Source organism: Knufia obscura, assembly GCF_036327395.1.
Source record: "Knufia obscura strain CCFEE 5817 isolate CBS 148926 chromosome Unknown scaffold_9, whole genome shotgun sequence".
Lineage (NCBI taxonomy): Eukaryota > Fungi > Ascomycota > Eurotiomycetes > Chaetothyriales > Trichomeriaceae > Knufia > Knufia obscura.
This window is the reverse complement of record NW_027042695.1, coordinates 13611-35479: the sequence shown is the minus strand read 5'-3', so window position 1 is coordinate 35479 and position 21869 is coordinate 13611. Positions and strand designations below refer to the sequence as shown.

Genomic DNA, 21869 nt, shown 5'->3' with positions numbered 1-21869 from the left:
ACCTAGAAGAGTGTGTTATACTTCGACCGTGACTAGGATAGCTCTGATTAAAGGCGAAGCTGAGCACGTCAAGGATTATCGTATACAGATAACACTTGCTTGAGGTTAGGTGCGATTGGAAGAGCAGATGGAAGTTCGTGGGACGCGTAGCGGTCTACTCATATTCGAGAGGCTGTGTTGCGTTCCGTAGGTTTCTGCAGCCGTGTAGAAACAAGAGGTCTGTCGGCGTCAGGTTGCGTCCGGAAGGACCAGAAGGATATTGAGGAGCCAGGTCAAGTGACAGAGGGAGACATATCAGCAAGCTTTCGATCATTGCGTCGTCGTGCTTTACGACGATGAGCCATGCGTCAAAGCAAAGTCCTCCGGTAGTAGCTCACAACGAATCCTCCACATACACTCCAGCTCAAGAGCACAACTTCAATATGCATCGGCCGAGTACTTTGATGGACCATGATACGCAGGTGTACTACTTCAAGTATTTCAGGCAGTTCTGGGCATCTGGGCCTGCAGCAGCGGTCGCTGTGGTAGCTGGGGTAAGAAAGAGTCGCCCATACAAGGCCTCGCTGACCGTTCTAGTCTCCTTTCGAGAATACCAAAACTCGTATGCAATCGTGAGTAATCTGCAGGACTAAGTTTAGCAAACGCTGATAGTCTTAGGAAACACTTCTCGAGCGCTTTCTCTGCAGCACGATTTATCTACCAATATGAAGGCGTTCGTGGTTTTTGGGCTAGCACACTCACACCACTCTGGTCACTTACCTTCAGCAGAACCCTAGGCTTTATTGCATATCGAAAAGCTAAATATGAGGTTGACCACGTGATTGAGAGGGTCACGGGCGACTCACCGCTCGAATGGGTCAATACCGCAGGCACATACCCCAATTTGAGTACTCTAGTCTGCTTTAGCACTGCTGGCATGATCTCAGGTGCTATGCTGACACCAATTTTGAGTAAGTGCTCTCTAGGGAAGACTGAACTACTTGTTGACAGCTTGATAGCACCATTCGAAGCACTAAAGAACGCCTCGCAAACGGCTGTACTAATGTCAGGTAACCACAAAAAAAGCAGCAAGAACAACCGCATCAACACTTATGCCGCAGCAAAGACGATCATCAAACAACGTGGCGCCTTGAGTTTATGGAAAGGCTTCAACCTTCATCTTGCGCGCGATGTTATTGGCGGCGGTGTATACTTCGGCGTCTACGAGAGCTGCAAGCAAGCTCTTGGCAGCTATTACGGCGATGAGATGAAAAATACACCGTGGGCAATACCCCTCGCTGGCGCAATCTGCGGCATTTCTAGCTGGATTGTGACCTATCCAATTGATACGATGAAAACACGGCAACAGAATCAATTGCTCAGTCCGATGCAAGCACCATCTTATTCCCCAGCGAATGCGGCCACAGCAGCAGCGAAAGAAGCAGCATACAAAGCATCGAAGCAAGGGCGGTGGCGAGGCATTGAAATGGTTATCGTGCGAACGGCAATCCAGAATATGATCCAGATGTCTGCGTTCGAACAGGTAAAGGTATGGATCGACAACGCCAAATTTAGTGATGGGACGACAGCGATGCCAGACGTCGAGCGAACGAAAGGCAGAGACAGGAGAAAAGTCTAAGCGTTCTTTACCGAAAAAGTGTCCGGCTTATGCATTCACGACGTGGCATTTGCAGGAGTTCATTGAGAGTTGGTTGCGATCGAACAGCTTGGGAGCTGAACTTTACGCATTATAGAGGCATGCGAAGGGCATACATCGGCGCAAGAAGCACGTGATATTCAGGACAGCTTGTCGCGTGGCTACCTACAATCAGGACAAATACCCAAGATCTAAAGGATGCAAATACGTTCTGCAGTCAATCTGCCTGCGACCAAACTGCGCCCACTCGATGGCCTGACGCTTCATTGCAGACGTCCGCCGAAGCTGGCCGTCCAGAGCAGCACTTGTGGCGTTGCTACTTCACTGGCGATTCAAGGCTTTTGTCCTTGACAAGAGCCTTACTGCCATTCATTGTTTGACACCATTCAGCTGACTCGATAACCTAGTGACGTGACGAAATCATTGTTTGTCGAGCACAATGGGGTGTGAAGTTGGCCGGCACTCCTGGCAAAAGCCGCACAGGGATCTTCTCAACAGAGCTCCGGCAATAGCTCTTCTTGTGACACCATCACCTAAGACTGTCCTCAATCATCTGAACACCTGGAACCAAACCTTGGGAGTATCAATCACAGACAAACGCGCCCTTCTCAGAACTACAAAAGCTCCCAGTTGAGACCTCTGCCACCAACATGGGCTTCCTCAAGTGGATGACAGGCATCGACATTCCGAGTACAAAAGAACTCCAAAGAACCATGCCTTCTCGCCAAAGATCTCAGCGCTCATCGCGCAGCAGTCGTCCTCGGTCATACCATGAAGACTATGGTTATGATCACCACGAAGGTCCGCCCTCATCACAACCACAACCGAGGTCAGGGATAGTCAGACTTCAAGACGGTCGGAAAGCCTTCACTAGACATACACCATCATCTAACAGACAAGCAGATCGAGACAATCGGCAACCCAGCTACCAAAACGGCATGTTCACGGAAGCATATTCTCCAGAACCACACCCCGGTCAACCATACTACAGTCCTCAACCGCCCCGAAACGATCTCCACCGAGACAACCACAACCGCCAAGACTTCAACACAGCAGCAGTTGGTCTCGGCCGCTCCAGAACCCTCTACGACTCCTCCCGCCCCCGACACTCACGCTCCACATCCTACCACCAACCAACCTACACATCCACATCCACCTACGAACACGACCCCTCCTTCGCCCGCGCCTTCTCCAACGCCGATCGCGCCGGTCCACCCCGCGTCGATGCCCCCCGCCCAACCCGTCTAATCCAACACCCAAACCACTCCTACAACATCCACCTGCACGCCGGCAACGACGCCACCTCGCACCGCCACCACAACCTCATGGTCCGCAACTACGGTCTCGAATGTGCGATCTGTATCGAGCTTGACACACGACAATTCGGGTATGTGCCGAGGCCGTCGGGGTACATGGAGGTTGGCGTTGATGATCCGTATTGTTTCCACTGTGGGTTGTGTCATCCGGTTGTTGATGGCGTCGATCATGGGAGTTTTGGGAGGAGAGTGGGGAGGTTGAGACGGTATGATGTTAATGATATGAGGGATGAGGATGGCCTCTTGCCGTCGGAGCGGCTTGAGCTGAGAACGAGGCCTTTTGATAAGCAGGCTAGGGAGGAGATAGCGCAGGAAGAGGCGGCTAAGGCGGCGGAAAAGGCGGAGGCGGTAGTGGAGGGTAGTGGTGTGGTTGGTGTGATTGGTGGAGGAGATGGTGGTGGTGATAGTTCTTTTGGGACGTTTCCTAATGCTGCTAAGGGTGGGAAGAATCGGAAGAAGGAAGGCCAGCCAGGCCAGCAGGGTCCGCAAGTTCCGCAGGGCCAGTAGATAAAGCTGAGTACTCTGTTAGAAGGCTATAATGGGGCGATGTAGGGTAGAGGTACTGGAGTGGCACGCATCGCCTTGAGCTCGTGGCTCAAGAGTGGATGTGGTTCGCCTACTTCAAGCTTCTTTGCAACGATGCACAGAATAGTCTCCACTGAGCATCAACGCAATTAAGAACGAATGATATCTTTGCCCAAAAAACTGGTGATTTTCAACCTATCAAGCACGCATTATCTGCTAGTGCTTACGCAGGCGTCTCAGCATAAGGCCGCGTCTTTATGCTCTCCAAATCCACATATCCATACATATTCATACTCGCCGCATCCTCCTGCATCTTCTGTCCCCAACTGCCCATATCCTTCATGAACGCGTCCACATTCTCCTGCTGACTCAGATCAATCGGCTGCTGATCCTTGCCCACCTGTCTAATCTGCGTCCCAGCCGCAACATTAGTCAACCCGAAGTTCTGATCATCGAGCTTCTGCTCGATCGCGCCATGGACTTTGCCCTCAAGGATATGCTTGGGTAGATCGAACTCCTGCGTGACTGGGCGGCCGAGACCGACGCCATCGACGGCATCGAGAGCTTTGACCATTGCGCCGACGGTCTTGAGACCGCCGGTGACATAGGTCTTGGTGTGTTTCAGGCCGGGTGTGATCTGCTCCGCGAACTCGATGAAAAAGGACTCGCGTTTCTTCGAGGATTCGCGCTTGTGCTGGAAGGCGAGGGACTCGTATGTGCCGCCTGAGAGCTCGACGAAGTCGAATTTGTGAGACTCAAGGAGGGCACAGAGTTCCTTGGCTTCGTCGGGGCTGATGCCACTTTCTTGGAACTCGACGCTGTTGATCTTGATGCCAACTGTGAAGCCGGTGGATGTGGGCACGACCTCGCGGATCTCATCTGCGATCTCGGTGATGAGCCGTGCTCGGCCTTTGAGGTCGCCGCCGTACTCGTCTGTTCGCTTGTTGGTGGTTTGCGAGAGGAATTGGGCGAGGAGGTAGCCGTGGGCGCCGTGCAGTTGGATGCCGTCGTAGCCGGCTTTGTGGAGGTATTCTGCTGCGTGGACGAATTGCTTCTTGATCGCGCTGATTTCGTCCTTTGTGGCGGCGTGTGGCTTGGCGAACTTCATGCCCATTACTTCGCCTGCGAGCTGGACGTCGGAGGCTGAGACTGGATCTGGCTGGAGACGCTGCTCGGTTTGTCGGCCGGGATGCGAGACTTGGCCAACGATCAGTGCGCCGTGTGCTTTGGAGACATCGGCCATCTTCTTGAAGGCATCGAAGCGCTTGTCGCCGGGTTCAGCTTTGGCCTCGGGTGGGATGATTGGGTTGCCCGGTGCTTCGAGCTGGTCGTAGGCGATCATGATGTTGCCTGTCAGGATCACACCGAAACCACCTTCACCCCACCTGCGGTAGACGTTGATTAGATTCTCCGATGGCACACCTCGCTTTTGGAAGTCCTTGGGGTCCCAGCTTGATAGGCGCTCTGTCATTGCTGCCTTGAGGAAACGATTTGGGGCATCCCTATTGGCGAACTCGAAGTGAAGAGGCTTGCCAAGTGGCGCTGCATCAGCACTGTCGGATTCATATCGTGCAGGCATCGTGGACAATATTGGTTTGTTGTTGGGAGGACAATGTCAGGATCAATGCAAAAGGTCAATGCAAAGGAGTATACAGGTTTCAGGTGAAGCTTGAGGGAAAGACAGAGACAGAACACGATATATGTACTTCCGGATACTGGTCTCCCACATTGTTTAACCCGTGGTACTTGCCTCCGATGTCCATGTCATACCATGTCATTTTGACCCAAATCAAACCTTCAATCTCTACTATGGAGTAAAAGTGTGTTGCCTCGTACATCTCGGCTGTTGTCGTGATGCCACGAAGAATCTCGAGTTCAAAATTTGGTTCGAAACGTCATCGTCAACAAATCACCCTAGTGGTTGTGAAGCTCTTCAATTGGATGTCTGTTGACGTAGTGGGGCACTTCCGCAAATTGTGATTCGCTCAGAAGTTCATAATTCAGCAGTTTGCGCCTTCGAGAATTCGAGCTTAGAAATCTATGCACGACATCCCCTGATTTGTGCAGGCTTGAGATCTGCCGGAGTAAAGGACACAAAACTGCTTCTTTGCAACGAATCATTGCAGCCTCGGAGACTGCTCCTATCCTTCGTCTTGGGGCCAGATCGCGTTATGCTGACAAAGGAACCTGCAGAACTGCCCTATAGCAGCTAGTCGCGACGCCGTGCACGTCAGATGCCATGTTCAACAAAGTCGCCGCGATAGGGGGTGACTTCTGTCCGAAGTTACAGACACGAAAGTACCTAGCATTTACCAGGAGGCTCAACCATCCCGTGCATTAGCGAAGACAGAGCAAAGTTGTCGTTTCGAGTCACAGAGTCTCAAGGCACTCGGGGTCTGGTTTCAGACTCGGTCATCGGCAACAATTCGACCCGAGAGAGGAATTCATCGTTCTGTGCTTGAGGTGGGAACTGGTAGTCGCCTCGACAACGTCCAGCTGTTCGGCTTATGCCCGCTAGACACTCAAATGTACCTTATGAGTCACTACCACTGAACAGAAACTGATGTTGCTAAATACCGAACAGGTTGCGCCATACCCAAAGACAATACGTCCTCATCAACCAGCTTGGAAACGCCATACGCGAAGCTCGAACCACTGGAGAACGCTGATCAGTCTAGTTGATCCTTCACATCCTCGTACATATTCCGTATTCTCTCTGCGCGCCCTGCTCTAACCTGCAAGTTGAAGTCAAAGTGATTTGGTCCACCAATGACATTCGAATTCCGATTATCTGGATCCGGAAACAACTTCTCGCCGGTGTTGGGATCAACGTTCGGCAGCATCTCGAAATTCTGCAATAGGCTTCCACAGGCTATCAGAAGTTCAGCCTCGGTCAACTCGATGCCAGGACAGACTCGTCGACCAGAACCAAACCCACTGAATCCCATCAACCTTGGGTGAACAGTAAGTGGTTCTTGATATGAAGGATATTCAGGTTCGAGCCATCGAGCTGGATTGTACTTCGTTGGGTCGGGGTAGAGCTCGGGATCGTAGGATAGTGCTTGCTCGATGATATGCACAACGCTCCCTTTCGGTATGTAGTAGCCTTCGTACTCATCGTCCTCAGTCACCAGCCGCGGCACACCAAGAGGGACCGGTGGCTTCCATCTCAGACACTCCTTAATGCATGCCCGAAGGGTAGGTAGGTCGGGAGAATCAGACAATCCAACGATCCTGTCCGAGCCGACCACACGATCAACTTCCTCTCTCGCTTTATCTTGCCATTCCGGATAGAGGACCATGACCAAATAGAAAGTATACAATGGACCACCAATGGTGAAGATAGCCATGGTAGAAAGCATGCCAATCGCGTACGCAGCTTCGCTCTCTGGGAAACCGAAACCTGCTGGTGTATTGCCTTGGTTGTTCTTAGCTGCTTGGAGCCGCTCAAAGTATGTTCTGGCATACGAATGCGGTGCAGCTGTGCCATTTGCTAGAGACTGCTTCACTCGCTCAAGTTCGCTCAGCCAAAGCTCCCGCTCGCGTTCTCGACGCTCACGCACCCAGCGTTTGGAGGTGTTGATCCATTCAGGTAAGTGGATGAGGAATGGAAAGATGTTCATTGCTGGACCCGCTGCTGTTGGCGAGATCTGTGGGATAAATTCGTGGGCGTTGCGGCTGTGTCTCGAAGCTTCCGAGGGGTTGCCATAGCACAAGCGTGCGGAGATGCGGGCAGTGAACTCATCGGTCTGTCTGAAGTGGTCGGTCGGATCGTTGAGGAGGTTGTATATCATGCGGATGGCCTCAGGCCGGATGATGTCGTAGTAGCTATTCTGGTGTGCGGCTGTGAACATGGTATGTGCGAACCGTCGCTGAAGTCGCCAATGGTCGTCCAGCTCGTTGAGGGCAAGGTATTGCCCACCTTTTTCGGCTCCGGGTATGGCTGCGATAGCTGGGCGCGAGGAGTATTTGGCTGCACGCTTGACTATCAGGTCTTTTGCGATCTTCGCATCCCCAATCCAAATGTGCATCTGGCCATAGGCGGTAAGGCGAAAGATCCTGTTATATTGGTTGGAGAACTGGTGCATAGTCTTCCATGGCGCAAATGCATTCACACCGTGGACGCGACCAAGGAATGGTATGGTTGACGTTGGACCAGGAACCAGCTTCAGACCTTTCGGTGGTCGATCGTGGAGAAGGAGGTACCGCACGATGAATCGGAAACCGATTTGGTAGAGGAGTGTCAAGATAAGTACCGATGTAGTGATCGACGAAGAATGGGATATCAGCGTTGTGGCTGTCGAGAAGGGGCCGGGGTTCTCGATGTAAGAAGACTGAATGATATCTGGTTGAGCCGATTCATTGTACTGATGAGGCTGCGGATATTGAGACATAGTGTTGAGAATGGAATTGACCTTCCAGTATTGCTACTGCTGGCACAAATTCAAGTAGGATGATCTTGTGCTTGGAAATGGACATTTCGAATCGACCCGTCGAGCTCAGCAACTTCATATACCTCTCCATGCTGTCCGGCCCTAAGTCAATCTCTATTTCTGGTCTGACACTCAGCAGAGGGTTTAAAGACTGTGTAAGATCATCTGCATCGAAGATGGCTTGAGTAAATATTCTAATTTCGCATATGCTGTTCTGTGCAGGTGTTCTTGTCGTTGCGGAACGAGGAGTAATACGCTAGACTGCATGTAGTAGTAGAGCAGGCTAAGGCATCCAATCAAAAGCCAGCATGAGCACCGCCTTTCGAGCGAGGCAGAGAAATTGCCGAAGCAGCAACTACTTCGGGTAGCTGCAATAAGGGAAAGTGAGTCGCCTTGTATTTGTCTATCTCGTTCTTGCTAGTGAGTGGCGCCGCATTGGGAAGTGGTATTGTTGCCAATCTGTCATCGAGTGGCAAAGTAGGGCTGTGAGATCTTCGTAACCTACTGCGTTGAAGGCTAGAGAGTATCCTGTTACCACATTGGTGTCCGCTCTAAGGTTGCGTTTTCGGTCATCTCGTGTACGCTTTACTCCAGTAGAGTACATGAGCAGACCCGCTTACAGCCTCTTGTCCTCTTACCTGTTGCACCAGAGGTCGACGAGCTATGGGGCCCATTTGGACCCGTTTCGCGCGAGGGCTTGTGGTGATCATGGTGATGGTTCCTCAGTTTTGATAGTGTCCGGTCTAGCACGGCCTCTATCAGGGGCTGTTTCTAACACGGAGCCGGGTCATATCTGTTGCTTCCATGCTTTTGGTCAAGCTCAATAACTGCAGTGGAGGCAAATTTCGCATCAACCAAATATCACGATCCGGTGGCGAGAGATTGGACCAACAGCGAGAACGAAGGTGCGATGTCGTTCTTGAAATGGATGATGACTATAACGCTCATCAGCTTTGTCAACGACTCGGAGGCAAGATAACGCGTCAGTGTGCGCAATGTCGCGACAAGCGTCTATGATCAATCGTATAACACGCTCTACGGCTAAGAATAAAGATATTCGAGCTGTTATGGATGTCCGCTCACCCCGCCGACCGAGATCTGCCTATTTGCAGTCCTTGGTGATACCATCTCTATTTCTAAGATGGATTAACATAATACTGGCACTACAAGAGCGTCCTCATGAAAGCTATAGTATTCAATGGTCGTAATAAATTACGTCTGTTGAGTTCCGATCAGATGCGGTTGACGCCTTTGCGCTTCTGCTTCGCGAATGGTTTCGTGTCGTTCCTCAATTTGACTTCCGTTCTTTGTGGCGACTCGGCATGTGCGGAACACATCGCTCTGCGCAAGAACGACCTCTGGGGTTAGGGAGCGCTATACCGCCACCCTGCTGTTGTCTACTGATCCGTCTAACCACGGCAAGCCGAAGGATATGAACATTTACTCAGTACGAAGCTGTTCTTCCCTCTTCCCGATGAGGCGGTGCTCCAAGGTCAGTTGACGCGAAGCAATCAGCACGAAGACGAAGACTACTAATATGAAGGAAACTCGAAGGCCGGATACCATACGTTTAGGACGACCTACAGCAAACTCTTCGGAACCTGCGGGAGGTCCATACGAAGCGAACACAATCTTCTAACAGGAGTCATTCACCAAATGCAGCCAACAATGCTACGTTTGAGCATCTGGAGCTTGTGCTAAAACCATGCGACGAGGATCTCCTGACTTTACCGAATCTCTCCGAGAAGGTAAAACTGCACACCGTGACCGGCGATAGCTCGTCCGCCAGCGGACAGCAGCTTTCCGCTCATCCCTGCATCAACTCCCCCAGTACACCTGGCTACAAGTTTCGTTGACTTAGAAGCTCAGACTCTCTTTCATCATCCTCCACCCCTCAGCCAGTCTGACACGGTAACTGCTACTCCCAAGGCGACTCTTCCGCTCCTCACTCATCTCTGATACACTGGCAAATCGTTCGCTCAAAGATCCTTCCCTTGAGCCATATCCACTATCCCTCGAGGCAGTTCTCCTGCCCCTTCTCCCAGCTCCACCACCAAGAGAGCCCTCCAGCACTGCCAATTCAACGAGGTACTCCTCCGCCGTCCTCAGAATGGCCTTTCCAAGCTGATCTGCTTCCAACCCTTCTGTGCTCGAAAGTTTTGCCCTGTATTCGGAGGAGAGTATCGACTCCGTTGGCTCGACGACAGATTTCTCGATCCTTTTGTGCAGCGTATCGATCCTTGCAAGGGCAGCGCTTCTGTGGTCTTCGGGATGAGCAAATAATTTTTGGATTTTGGGTGCGATTGACCTGTTCAGTAGGGTTTCGGTGGATCGAAGTTGCAACAAGCAGAAGAGCTGTTCTGCTAGGGTTGGTGGTGTTGGTTGAAATCCTAGGTCTTGAGATGATGACATATGAAGATGTTGGTTGTTGCCTTGAAGGGCTGATCAGATGGCGGAATATCGAGTCGATTTGTCTTGGTGGTGACTGAAGGACTATGCTTCAGACTAGAACTTGCGCCACGTTTTTGAATTGGATGTAAATAGAAAAGGGGTGAATCTCAACAGGAAAAGCGGTGAGCAAGGATACCCAAAGGATTGAATCATGGAACAGGCATACTGGACCTCTCTGTACATGCAGTCTTCGCAGTGGAGCACAAGACAAACGAAGCATCGTCAGCCTGATAAGTCGATCTGGACATTATGTTGTCACAAGAAGCCAGCCTCACTATGGAGTTGTATATAGTGCACCGAGTCAGCAGATGGTTTTGACATGGCGCATAAGGCATGGTAACATCTTCTTAGGCCATGTGACCAGTGTCTCGGTAGCCTAGTCGTAACCCGACTCTGATATGTCACTCCTTTGTGAAGCGTCCCAGTGCTCTGTTGCGACGTCTACAGCATTTCATCGCTCTGCTACTGTGAAGATTTCGTATGCATGCCTCAGCTTACATATTTATCGAAGCGGTCATCAAGAATCAAAACTCCAAACAATGATCGTGTCTGAAAGCCATTCTACATTAGGTACAAGTCAAACATAGTGACATGGACAATTGAACATGCCGTGAGCATTAGAGTACTCCTGCTCGGCGTTGAAAGCAGCACGCACCTAAAGACATTGTTGGGAGTTCCGAGGGTCGGTGGGCGTGTCCGGACATGCCCGCTTGGTGCTTGGGCTTGGCTCGTTGGGTACCGTCTCGCCTCCTTTTGGGCGCCAAGATCCACTGCACCAAAGTTGGGCACCGCGATACAACGACAACTCACCTGAATCTGAAACACTTTCGCAGAATCATGAATTACGACGGGAACTGCTCTCAAGTCTCGAACATTGATATGCACACAAGGATTGAAGCATCACTTTTACGATTTGAATGCTGATTACAAAGGTCTATCACATGATGCTGCTGCATCTAAGCATCACCACCACGTGCCTGATGCTTCCTTCCTGTCTAACGATGGTGCACCGCCTGCCTTTTCTCACACCGACATGCTCTCGACTGTATCCTGTCGCTCTTGCTCGCGCGAATAGATTGTTTGTGCCAGCCCCTTATCTCGCCTCCTCGTCCACAATCTGCCATCCGTCGCCCACGTTACTTCATCGCCTACGCTGACCCCGTCCTTCGAAGACTTCTTCATCACCTTGCCCAGTAAGTCGCCGACTAGCTCCAGTACTCAAGCGACGGAAAGCCTTCTGCAATTCAGCTGCCTCATCCTCGCCGTCGCTCTCTCCCTCTGCCTCATCTTGTGTTGACCGCCGATCTCTCTGTCTAGGACTCGGTTCGTCTTGCGAAGATCGTCGAATATAAGGCTTGATGGCTTGATAGCCTGTTCTTGGTCTGTCTGCTTGGTGTAGGGCTTTGGTAGTCGTGGTTGTTGTATCGCTGTGTGGCTGGCTCTTGTCAGGAGCTTGTGTTCGTGCCGCGCCTGCATCGTTGTGTCTCGCTTGCTTCTGTGGACTGGAGGTGTTTGGTAATGGAAAGGCTCCTGGCATAAGACCGTCCAGTTCTTCGTCACTCGACACATCTCCGGAGCTTGGCTCGTCTTGTTTCGACGAGGAGATGTCTCTGTCGACCGGGGCATATCTAAGTGTTTGGGCGCATGTGCTGAATATCTCGTAAGTCTAGCGGCCGTGCACGTGAGCTTCGCCCTTCATTCTCTGATCTTTGCATGCTCACACCTGGCCGTGGTGACTTCAATGCCTCCTCGTATGCTGGGGGTGGTTCGTCACATGGCTCGTGGGTCCCATCATCGAAGGCAGCTGTGCCAGCTTGCTGTGGTGCACGTTTTTCATCTGCCGTCTCCGAATCTGTACCTACCTCTCCGTCAGAGTCCTCTGAGGGGCTATCCGAGTCTTCGCCTTCAGTGTCTGAGGTCAGATCTTCGATAGCCTGATCCAACTTAGAAAGCCAAGGCTTGTTGACATCCTGAAGCAACGCGTTTGATAATTTCTCGAGTTCGATTGCATATTCAGCTCGGTAACTCCTGAGAACCTCAGGAGTGGCAACTGCCCGGCAAGGGTTGATGACCGATTCGAGAAGCCGCTGACGGAAATATGCACATCTTTGCTTGGCTTGCGCTCTTTGGAGAGTAGAATCCTTGAACATCTCCTGCATTCCGGGTTTGTATGCATGCTGAAATTTGTAGCGTGCTTTCAGTAGATTTGCCTCTTCTTCACTAACATCGGAGTCGCTGTTTGCTTCTCGTATGGGCATAGATCCTGACCTGGCTGATGTGCTTCGCTGTGAAAGCGGTCGTGCAGAAGATTCCAGATATGGCGCTCTTTGTGCAGAAGCTCTGGCGAGCTGTGGAGTCAAAGGAGGCGTCCTCGCGAATGGTGGCGTCACAGGCACAGCGTGTCCAAACAGTACGCCCTGAAAGTTGTCTCCTGAGTCCTGCCCCGGCATTGTGTAGGACTGTCTCGAAACAGACCGACTATTAGACATTCACCTCTGACGTTGAGGCATGGTTCTCTTGAGCTCCTTTGTGCTTGGCACGTCGACTCCTGTCATCCACTTGACAAAGCCCATGTTGGAGGCAGAGACCTTAGTCCTAGTCTAGTGCTTTTGCGTCGATAATCTGTCGAGGGCTGTATGGTCGATGGTAGATGGGTCTGTATCAAATGACCGTAGACAATGGTATGGTTGATAGCGCATGTGATGCAAAGAATCTAGACTTTGTGCCTTTCTTGAGGATATGTAATGGTGTATGCGGCGCTGGCCATTCAGTGCAGAGGCGAACAATGCCGGGCTATCCAACGTCTAGACTGAAAGCATTATTCTGCAGCAACTGGCACAGGGCACGACTGACTCTTCACTCAAGGCATATATATCTGTGGCGCAAAAGACGTCAGTCATCTTCACTTAGTAAACATGTAAGACTGAGATTGGAGGAAGTACACTAACATATACAACACGGATTCGTTCTTTGTCCACGGGTACCTCTCCTTATCCATCCTTCGACCACGGCAGCTTCCGTATAAAGTTTTATGTCACGACAAAGACCATTACAGCCAATGCCTCCTTTGTCCTCGACCAGTTCTACTAGTTCCCTCTTCTCGTTCGATGGTGCTCCTGCCCCGGCCTCACATATCTCCCCTGCTCATCCGCCTCAGCCTGTCATGCCGTCGTATCGTTCATGATCTCGCTTTCGCTGAGTTGCATTGCCGAGAGCATGTGAACTTCTTCATATTCTGCATGACGCTGACGGTAGTGATGTTGGTAACGCTCAGCAGAAGGAGCTCTACGAGGAGCTGACTGATTGCGGCAATACGGGTCGTGACAAGCGTGCTGCGTAGATGGAGGCATCTGGACATTAGGCTGTTCTCGACGACCCGAAGGCGGACTGTAGTCGTCACTCGCATGCCATGTCAGCGGATTCTGCTGGAAAGCGCGGTTGGGGGCCTCGATTGGACCTGGTTGTGAACCTCTTAAGCCCTGGAGAGATGGGAATCGAGAAGGTGTTCGGGGCGCTTGTTGATGATCTTGGCCCGGCTGTTCTGGAGTCTGTGTCATAAGATGTTCGAACTTAGAGTAGACCTTCTCCCGATGACTTGTCGTACGAGGCGCTTGATTGGCATGTGGCGACGGACCATAAACGACTTGAGATGAATACCGATGTGCAGCATCTGGACCTGGACCTCGGTGGGCATATGCTGTGTTCGTATCGTGTGGATCCGTGTTCATATAGACGCGTCTCGGGCTTTCGTTGTGTCCCCGAGTTTCGTGAGTGGAGTGTTGGGCCACGCTATGTCTCTGACCATGGGGTGAACGGTAGTGGTGGGCATCTGGCCTAGCACCGTGGTATGCTGGAGGCATATGTGTCGTAGATGGCATAGCTGTTGGTCGCTCAGGCTCTGGAGAACAGCTGTCATCTCTTATGATAACTCGCCTGGACGTCCGTGGTCTGCCCTGATTTGCTTCGTGTTGAGTACGGTGAGTCGAGGTTGGTTCCTGATCGACGGCTCGAGTGTTGCGAGGCTGTGGAGCAGCTGATTGAGCTCGAGATTGAGAGACCACCCGATCAAGCTGTTCAGCGGTAGGCATGATAGGCGTAGCGTCGTGCGCAAAGCGTACAGTGCGCCTTGGTTCACCTTGACCATCAGACTGGTTGGTCCTGCCTTGAGCAAGATTGCCAGCCCGCGCACGCAGTGCCAGAACCTCATACTGCTCTTCCTCATCTGAGGAGTTGACCAGAGTCTCATCATCACTGACATCGTTCAGCGCATCGTCCATTAGCCGTAAGTAGTCTTGAACTTCTTGATCAAGGCTGTCTGCCATAGCCTGCGTCCTCTCTCGATATCTCCTCGCGGATGGGCCATCCCGATAATCGCTACTCGCACTACTACCGCGCCGTCTCAGTTCGGCTTGCAGCATCTTCGATAGTTGTGCGATATCTTTATTGACCTTGATGTGGATCTTTCTTGTGTCTATCGAGCGGCGGTCTTTATTCGACTTGGTTCTAGGACGAGCAAGCAGCTTGGAAATTTGCGGTACATATATTTCCTTCAGCTTGGTTTGTAGTTGCTTGAGGCCCTGATTGATAGCCTTGGTGGTTGATACATCCATGGTGAGAGGCATGGTGATGTCTATTGTGCTCGATTGATGTGACAAGCTTTGTTGAATAGCAAGCTGTGATTAGCACAATCGCTGAATAGAGATGAGGGTATCAAAGCGCAATCGGCTTGGTAAGAAGGTACGGGTTGTCGCTCTATGATGTCTTCGATTGTTGTGCCTCGAAAAGTATTTTGCGTTCGGTATGCCTGTATTCAGCTCTTGATCGAGTAAGAAAGTTGTAATAGGACTTGTAGCATGCGCTTCCCGAGTTTTGTAGCCTTCGCTCTCTGATGTTTATGGTATTGTCGGCGTTTGAAGCCCCGCTCGAAATGACTCAAGACTGAATTAGAGCTATAGAGCTCGCGCAAGGGCGGTCGAAGGCGGCAAACAAAGGGATGTTGCCGACTGCTACCTATGTCGATGACGAGATGGCCAAAAAGACAAGCTCGTCGGCGTTTGCTCTTGTTGGCACGGTAACCACTGGGAGCGAAGAGAAGCTGATGCAAGAGCGTGCCAAGTGGCAATATGTGAAAGGACCTGATGTCGAGAATGCGACGCGTCAGTAGAACAAGCATGGGCAGGCTCACCGAAGTCTTAAGATTCTAGTTAGCTACATGATAGAGAGGACTATTTCAACTCCTGAGCTCTCTCCTTGTCTACATAATGCAACATCCCTCATCCGTCTTCTGCCTCTTCCTTGGTGGACTCCCCACTATCCAATAGTCAGACGTTAGTTGAAAGCACCTGGAATGGGGATCTCACTCGCATCGACGAAGCCGTCGCCACTTCCACCTTCCTGCCAGTCATTTGACGACATACCGCCAGGAGGCATAGCTTCAGAGTCGTCTTCTGCTGTCAAGTCTACCATGTTGTCCTTGGCCATTGCCTGGTCTCTGAAGCGTTTCCTGCCGATGGTTTCAATGTCCTCGGACCCAGAAATCTTGATCGTATTTGTGATCTCAATCTCGAACTTGCGCTTGCCAGTCCCAGCATCGGGATTACCCCATATCTGACCATTATCTGCAGCCTCGCCATAATCGAGCTGTCGAATGGGCGACAAATGACGAATTCGAGGAGATGCTGAGCGTTGTAGCGGTTCTTCATCTCTGTCTCCTGCCAAACTCCATGCCAATGAGCTATCGAGCGTACGAGCTTCTGTAAGCAGTTCTGTCGTGGCAGTCGGCCTGTCACTGAGTGCCGTCTTCGAGCGCCTGCTTGATCTTTGCTTTGGATCGAAATCTGGTTTCTCGTGATCTTTCAAGACATCCTCGCAAGAGTTGTAGAGATCTGCAAGGTATTGCATAGTTCGTTCTTGAAGAGCATCTCGAAGGGCAGCTGCAGCGCCATCTCTGCCACAATCAACTTGATCACTGACAGCCATGATGTGTTTCTCAAGGCCACCTGCGAGCCGCTGATAAGCCTGTCTCTCTATATCCTCATCATCGTAGGCATTGTCAGCTAAGAAGAGCTCAACCTCCGGCATCCAGAAGATTATGAATTCTCTCACGACGGTGTCAATGATGCCGAGAGAGGTGTTTCGATCTGCAACTTCAGCTTGCCTCATCAGAGCATCATCAGCAAATCGATCCTGTTTCCTCTTCGGATATTGTCGTTTCATGTACTGTTCGAACCTTTCGTAGTGGTCCCGCACAGGAAGTCTGATGTTGGCTTCATCTTCATTGTCTGCGGCTTGCGCTCGTCTTCTCTGCACACCGTTGCGTAGAACGCCAATGTTTTGTTTGACTGTCGGCATATTGTTCGACTGACTCGTTTCTGGAATGTAGCTCTGATACTGTTCAAGTGTTCGAGGTCTGAACTGTTCAGGGGAATATGTATCGAGTGAGGAGAATTGAAAAGCTGTCGTATTCAAGTCGTGACGGAGGGCTCTCTGGATAGCAAAAGCAAAGGACAAATCTGGATCATTATCTTTGATAGTACCCCATCGTTGCGGCTCGACATCTTCTGATGCACTCTATGCGGCAGATACAGTGAAGTTATTCGGTGAAAGTGAACGTGACTCGGCTCTCACTGTCTTTACAGGCTGCCTGTGAAGTCTGTTTGAAGACTCGGCTTGCCTCGCTGTTGTTAACATTGCTCGATCGGAGGTGTGGAATCGAGAGGGTAGCGGTGCTATTCATGCTTGGGAACGCGGGCTTTCCGTCGAACGATGACCCATAAAGGAGACTGATTGCCAAATCGCCTACCGTCTGAATAAGAGACGTCGACGCCTGCGGATCAGCATCTGGCAGTCAGGAACAAAAAGACCAAGACAGTGCACTACGCGTAGGCGCGTCTTCTCGCTAAGCAAACAGAGCAAACATGATGGCTTTGCTCAACGTTGCAACGCAGCTCATTCACGGGCAGAGCTCAACTTCAGTGTTGAGCGAGTGCCATGCAGCTGTAGAAAGAGCTGGTTCGCCTCAAGCAACTTTGAATTATCTAAAAGGCGCCTTACTTCCACGTTGGAAGCTTCGCTCTATACATATATGACATAGTAGACATAGGAAATCTTAAAACCAAATCCGTCCTCTTACTCCCTCCTTCCTCACTCACTCCTAACCGTTCATGCCGAATCTTCCGAGCCAGCCAGTAGGCTTGGCGCCTTGGTTGGGTCCCTGGCTTCCACCTTGGTTACCGCCTTGGTTACCGCCTTGATTTGCACCTTGTGCGGCTCCTTCACCCGCCATGTTCTCTCCTCGTCGTCCCTTCCTTCGACCACCTCGACCACTAGAGCCCCTGGCATATTTCTCCTGGTTGCCGAACTTGAAGCATTTCTCGCCAGCCGAGTTGGTCTTGCTCGGCACTGGTGTGGCACTAGCAGTGATACACTGGAATGCGGACACTATGCTGTCCCTCCTGCCACCACAGTTCTTGACGTATGTGGGCGTAGCTGCTGCGTGGTTTTGACAGAAGCCCCGTGCGTCGTTGTGCGCTTGCTCGATGTGGTCGTCGCTGAACATGTCGTTGAAGCAGGCATCTTGTGTGCAAGTCTTCGGTGGCGGTGGCTCAGTGGTGGTGAGACCGCCTGTTGGCGTGGTTGCTGGAGGTGTTGTGACTGGCGGTGGTGTAGTCGTGGTACCTCCAGTTGGTGTTGTCACTGGAGTTGTCGATGGAGTTGTGCTTGTAGAGGAAGACGAGCTGGAGCTGCTGCTAGTGGTGGACGAGGAACTTGTCACCGGTGGTGGAGTGTAGCAGATGGTATCAGCACAAGTAGTGGTCGTCTGTGGTGGAATGGTAGCACAGTTAGTAGACTGGCCACTGCTGCACGATGTCGATTCAGTCAACGTCAGTGGTGAGCAGGTTGTGCCCGGTGACGTACAGCTTGGCGTTGGCGTAGTAGTAGTACCCCCAGTTGGCGTAGTTACTGGTGGCGTGTAGCAGATAGTATCGGCACAAGTAGACGTCGTCACTGGTGGAACGGTAGCACAATTGGTAGACTGGCCGCTGCTGCACGATGTAGTCAATGTCAGCGGCGAGCAAGTGGTTCCCGGAGATGTGCAGCTCGATGTCGGCGTGGTAGTCGTGCCGCCAGTTGGTGTAGTTACGGGCGGTGTGTAACAGATTGTGGCATCACACGTAGACGTAGTCACCGGCGGAATGGTTGAACAGCCAGTACTCTGGCCGCTGCTGCATGATGTTGACTCGCTCAGAGTGAGTGGCGAGCAGGTCGTGCCTGGAGATGTACAGCTCGATGTAGGAGTTGTGGTTGTGCCTCCGGTTGGTGTAGTCACTGGCGGTGGCGGAGTAACGCAGATCGTAGGCGCACAAGTCTCACCAGTTGACGTGCCGCTCGTAGTCGGTGAACATGTAGTTCCTGGAGGAGCACAGGTTGGTGTATAGCAGATTGTGTCTGCACAAGTCGTGGATGTCAGAGGAATAGTGTAGCAGCTGTTAGACTGACCATTAACGCAGGATGTTGAAGAGCCGGCCGTGGTGGTCGAGCAAGTCATACCTGGAGATGTGCAGCTTGGTGGCGGGGTAGTAGTGCCGCCAGTGGGCGTTGTGCTCGGAGTCGTGGTCATAGTCGTCGATGCGGTAGTCGTTGATGGTGGTGTTGGTGAAACACAGTATTCTGGACCGCACTTCGAGTATGTCATGCTCGTGACCGGGCATGAGGATGTTTGACCACTGCTACAGGCTGTGGCGATGCTAACCATGGTCGAGCATGTTGTCATTGGCGCCGTGCAGCTCGTCGTGGTGCCACCAGTTGGAGTTATCGTCGGAGTCGAAGATGGTGTCACACAGATGTCTGATCCACAGGTCGTCAAGACTTCAGAAGTAGTAGCACAGCTACTGTTTTGGCCACTGCTGCATGAAGTTCCCGTGGTCATGAAAGCTGAGCACGTTGTCATTGGTGAGGTGCAGGATGACGTGGTTGGTGGTGGAGTCACCGCATCGACCGTGCTGTTAGTTGGAGGACTGGTCAATGGGATTGTGCTTGTCGAGGTGATCGTAGTCGAGCCATCACTGCATTGGGAACAGGGTTGTGTGACAGTATGCACATGGGTGTACGTGCTGCAGGTCGACGTTACGGTTGTAATGCCGCCTACGCAGGTCGTGCATGCCACAGTCTGCGTAGTCACGAATGGAGCCGTCGGGGTAGGTGCAGTCATCGATGGAGTACCATTAGAAATCTGGTCAGCAGCGACTGGAGTGCTGCTTGAGGTGACTGTGGAGATAACTGGTACGGTGCTTGTAACCTGGGTAGTGGAAAGCGTCGTGTTCATGCTAGTAGTAGTTACACCATTGGTGGTGATGGTGCACGGAGCAGTGATTGTGATAGTGGAGTCCGTTGTGAAGGTGCTCATGCTCGTTACGGTGCTGACAGCTGGGGTGCTTTCGACGGTGACCGTGGAGGTAACCGGGACACTGCTTGTAACCTGAGTAGTAGAAGTCGTTGTGTTCATGCTTGTAGTAGTGACACCGTTCGTGGTTATGGTGCATGGAGCAGTGATTATGACAGTGGAATCAGTTGTGAAGGTGCTCATGCTGGTCACGGTGTTGACGCCCGGAGTGCTCGTAACGGTCATAACAGAGCCAGTGCTATCGGTAGTGGTCATCGTGGTAGGAACCACACTCGACGAAGTCTGGCTAGCTGCAACAGGAGTGCTCGTAGTCGTCACGGTAGAGCCGTTGCTATCGGTGGTGGTTATTGTGGTGGGAGCCACGCTGGATGGACTTTGGCTGGCTGCATCAGGAGTGCGAGTGGTAGTCCCAACAGAGCCGTTGCTATCGGTGGTGGTTATTGTGGTGGGAGCCACGCTGGATGGACTTTGGCTGGCTGCATCAGGAGTGCGAGTGGTAGTCCCAACAAAGCCGTTGCTATCAGTAGTGGTCATCGCTGTAGGAACTGCCGTGGTGGGCGCGGCGCTCGAGGAAGCGTGATCAGCTGCAACAGGAGTAGAGCCGAGAGGAGCGGCCGAGCTTTGCGCATTGGTGAGTGGCAATACTGCAGCGCCCTGAGTCGTAGGAGCGCTCGCAGATGGAATATTGATGGCAGGGGAAACTGACGAGGCGGCAGTATCGCAAGGAGCCGTGACAGTGATAGTTGAGGCTGGAGCAGATCCTGACCCTGCGGACGTGACGGTGACTGTTGTAGTTCCCATAGATTCAGACCCGGCAGCTGTGACAGTGACCGTAGCGGTAGGGGAGCAGACAGAAGTTGAACCGGAAGAGACTTGAGCTGTGACTGTGAGGGTGTTTGTGACGGTAGTGGTAGCTTGAGACGCACTGCCAGAGCCTGAACCACCTGTCGAGCTGCTTCCAGCAGATGAGTCTGACGAAGAACCGCCAGAGCCACCCTTTTGGGGAATGGTCACAGTCGAACCAACGACAAGCATACCGCAGTTGATGGTCGGATTGGCTGTCTTCAGCTCATCCTCAGAGCAGCCCTGACTCTGCGCAATCTTTGGGCAGTCGTCACCAGCCATGATAGTGTATGGCTTGGATCCAGAATCATTGCCGGTAGGGGCATTGCCATCTGCGCCCGCAGTGGAGTTGAAGTCGGAATAGGTATCGGGCTTAGAGATCGAGTCACTGTTGACGGTCTGGTTCGTGCATTTGACATCCGACCACTTTCCACTGAAGTTCTCCGGGAATTGGTAGCTGGAGCACGGCTTGTATGGGGTGAGCTTGACAGATCTGATATATGCAGAATATGTCTTGTTCATGTCGAGCAGACCACCCGCCCAACTCCTTACACCTTCGGGACTGTCAGGATCACCGGCGTTCCAGATGCCAAGATGAAGTCTAGAAGGACTCTGAGGATATCGATAGTCACCATCAGTCTTGTTCTCGTTCTTCAAGGTCCGAATAACTTTGCCGTCGATCAGCCACTCGACTCTCTCTTCGGTCCAGTCGTAGGAGTACGTGTGGAATGAGCCTTGTGGGTTGTCAACGGGCTCTTGAGTGCCTCGGTCGTAGTTGCCAGTTATGCCCTTGCCAAAGTAATTGGTCTGAACGACGCCTTTATCTTGGTTGAAATTGTTACCAGACCATTCCCAGTCGAGCTCATCTTTGTTGTCACACATGAGAACACAGCCTGAGATCAAGCCATTGCCAGGAGCAGCTTGGAGCTCCACATCTACACGGCCGAACATCATGTAGTTCTTTGTCCAGATGTATGGCGCATCATATCGTTTGACGAAGGAAAAGTTGGCGCCCATGTCGCCATTGAAAGTCACGTTAGCATAGTCTGCCAGAATCCAATCACCAGGCAGAGAACTTTGCTGTCTGAAGTCCACCTGATAGGCCTCCTTGAGGCCGGGAATTTGGTCGGGGCATGTTTCTGTATATTGTTAGCTTGTACGGGTCTTTCAGAGCGGGGATACTCACGGGAAGAAGGGTCACACGGCTGAGCTGCGGTCAGGGCCAGGGACCCAGCCAGGACGGCTAGTGATAAAGCTAACAT

The 21869-nt window shown here is 51.9% G+C and overlaps 9 protein-coding genes across 9 annotated transcripts; 2 read left to right on the top strand and 7 right to left on the bottom strand.

The window, feature by feature from the left end:
- Window positions 1-335: 335 nt before the first annotated feature.
- On the top strand, window positions 336-1618 carry PMZ80_007341 (uncharacterized protein; the record flags this gene model as incomplete). The annotated part of the gene is made up of 3 exons (XM_064875749.1): window positions 336-524; window positions 577-611; window positions 658-1618. The coding sequence occupies 3 exons, from the start codon at window positions 336-338 to the stop codon at window positions 1616-1618; spliced, it is 1185 nt and encodes a 394-aa protein (XP_064728013.1).
- A 668-nt stretch (window positions 1619-2286) lies between these two features.
- PMZ80_007340 (uncharacterized protein) lies at window positions 2287-3459 on the top strand (the record flags this gene model as incomplete). Its single annotated transcript, XM_064875748.1, has 1 exon — window positions 2287-3459. One exon carries the CDS (start codon window positions 2287-2289, stop codon window positions 3457-3459), a length of 1173 nt encoding a protein of 390 aa, XP_064728012.1.
- A 241-nt stretch (window positions 3460-3700) lies between these two features.
- Window positions 3701-5056, bottom strand: PMZ80_007339 (uncharacterized protein; the record flags this gene model as incomplete). Its single annotated transcript, XM_064875747.1, has 1 exon — window positions 3701-5056. One exon carries the CDS (start codon window positions 5054-5056, stop codon window positions 3701-3703), a length of 1356 nt encoding a protein of 451 aa, XP_064728011.1.
- Window positions 5057-6146: 1090 nt separating this feature from the next.
- On the bottom strand, window positions 6147-7871 carry PMZ80_007338 (uncharacterized protein; the record flags this gene model as incomplete). Its single annotated transcript, XM_064875746.1, has 1 exon — window positions 6147-7871. The coding sequence occupies one exon, from the start codon at window positions 7869-7871 to the stop codon at window positions 6147-6149; it is 1725 nt and encodes a 574-aa protein (XP_064728010.1).
- Window positions 7872-9767: 1896 nt separating this feature from the next.
- On the bottom strand, window positions 9768-10322 carry PMZ80_007337 (uncharacterized protein; the record flags this gene model as incomplete). Its single annotated transcript, XM_064875745.1, has 1 exon — window positions 9768-10322. One exon carries the CDS (start codon window positions 10320-10322, stop codon window positions 9768-9770), a length of 555 nt encoding a protein of 184 aa, XP_064728009.1.
- Window positions 10323-11502: 1180 nt separating this feature from the next.
- PMZ80_007336 (uncharacterized protein) lies at window positions 11503-12811 on the bottom strand (the record flags this gene model as incomplete). The annotated part of the gene is made up of 2 exons (XM_064875744.1): window positions 11503-12027; window positions 12083-12811. 2 exons carry the CDS (start codon window positions 12809-12811, stop codon window positions 11503-11505), a joined length of 1254 nt encoding a protein of 417 aa, XP_064728008.1.
- Window positions 12812-13522: 711 nt separating this feature from the next.
- Window positions 13523-14971, bottom strand: PMZ80_007335 (uncharacterized protein; the record flags this gene model as incomplete). Its single annotated transcript, XM_064875743.1, has 1 exon — window positions 13523-14971. One exon carries the CDS (start codon window positions 14969-14971, stop codon window positions 13523-13525), a length of 1449 nt encoding a protein of 482 aa, XP_064728007.1.
- Window positions 14972-15689: 718 nt separating this feature from the next.
- Window positions 15690-16902, bottom strand: PMZ80_007334 (uncharacterized protein; the record flags this gene model as incomplete). The annotated part of the gene is made up of 2 exons (XM_064875742.1): window positions 15690-16770; window positions 16898-16902. The coding sequence occupies 2 exons, from the start codon at window positions 16900-16902 to the stop codon at window positions 15690-15692; spliced, it is 1086 nt and encodes a 361-aa protein (XP_064728006.1).
- Window positions 16903-17514: 612 nt separating this feature from the next.
- On the bottom strand, window positions 17515-21869 carry RPL37 (60S ribosomal protein L37; the record flags this gene model as incomplete). Its single annotated transcript, XM_064875741.1, has 2 exons — window positions 17515-21746; window positions 21794-21869. The coding sequence occupies 2 exons, from the start codon at window positions 21867-21869 to the stop codon at window positions 17515-17517; spliced, it is 4308 nt and encodes a 1435-aa protein (XP_064728005.1).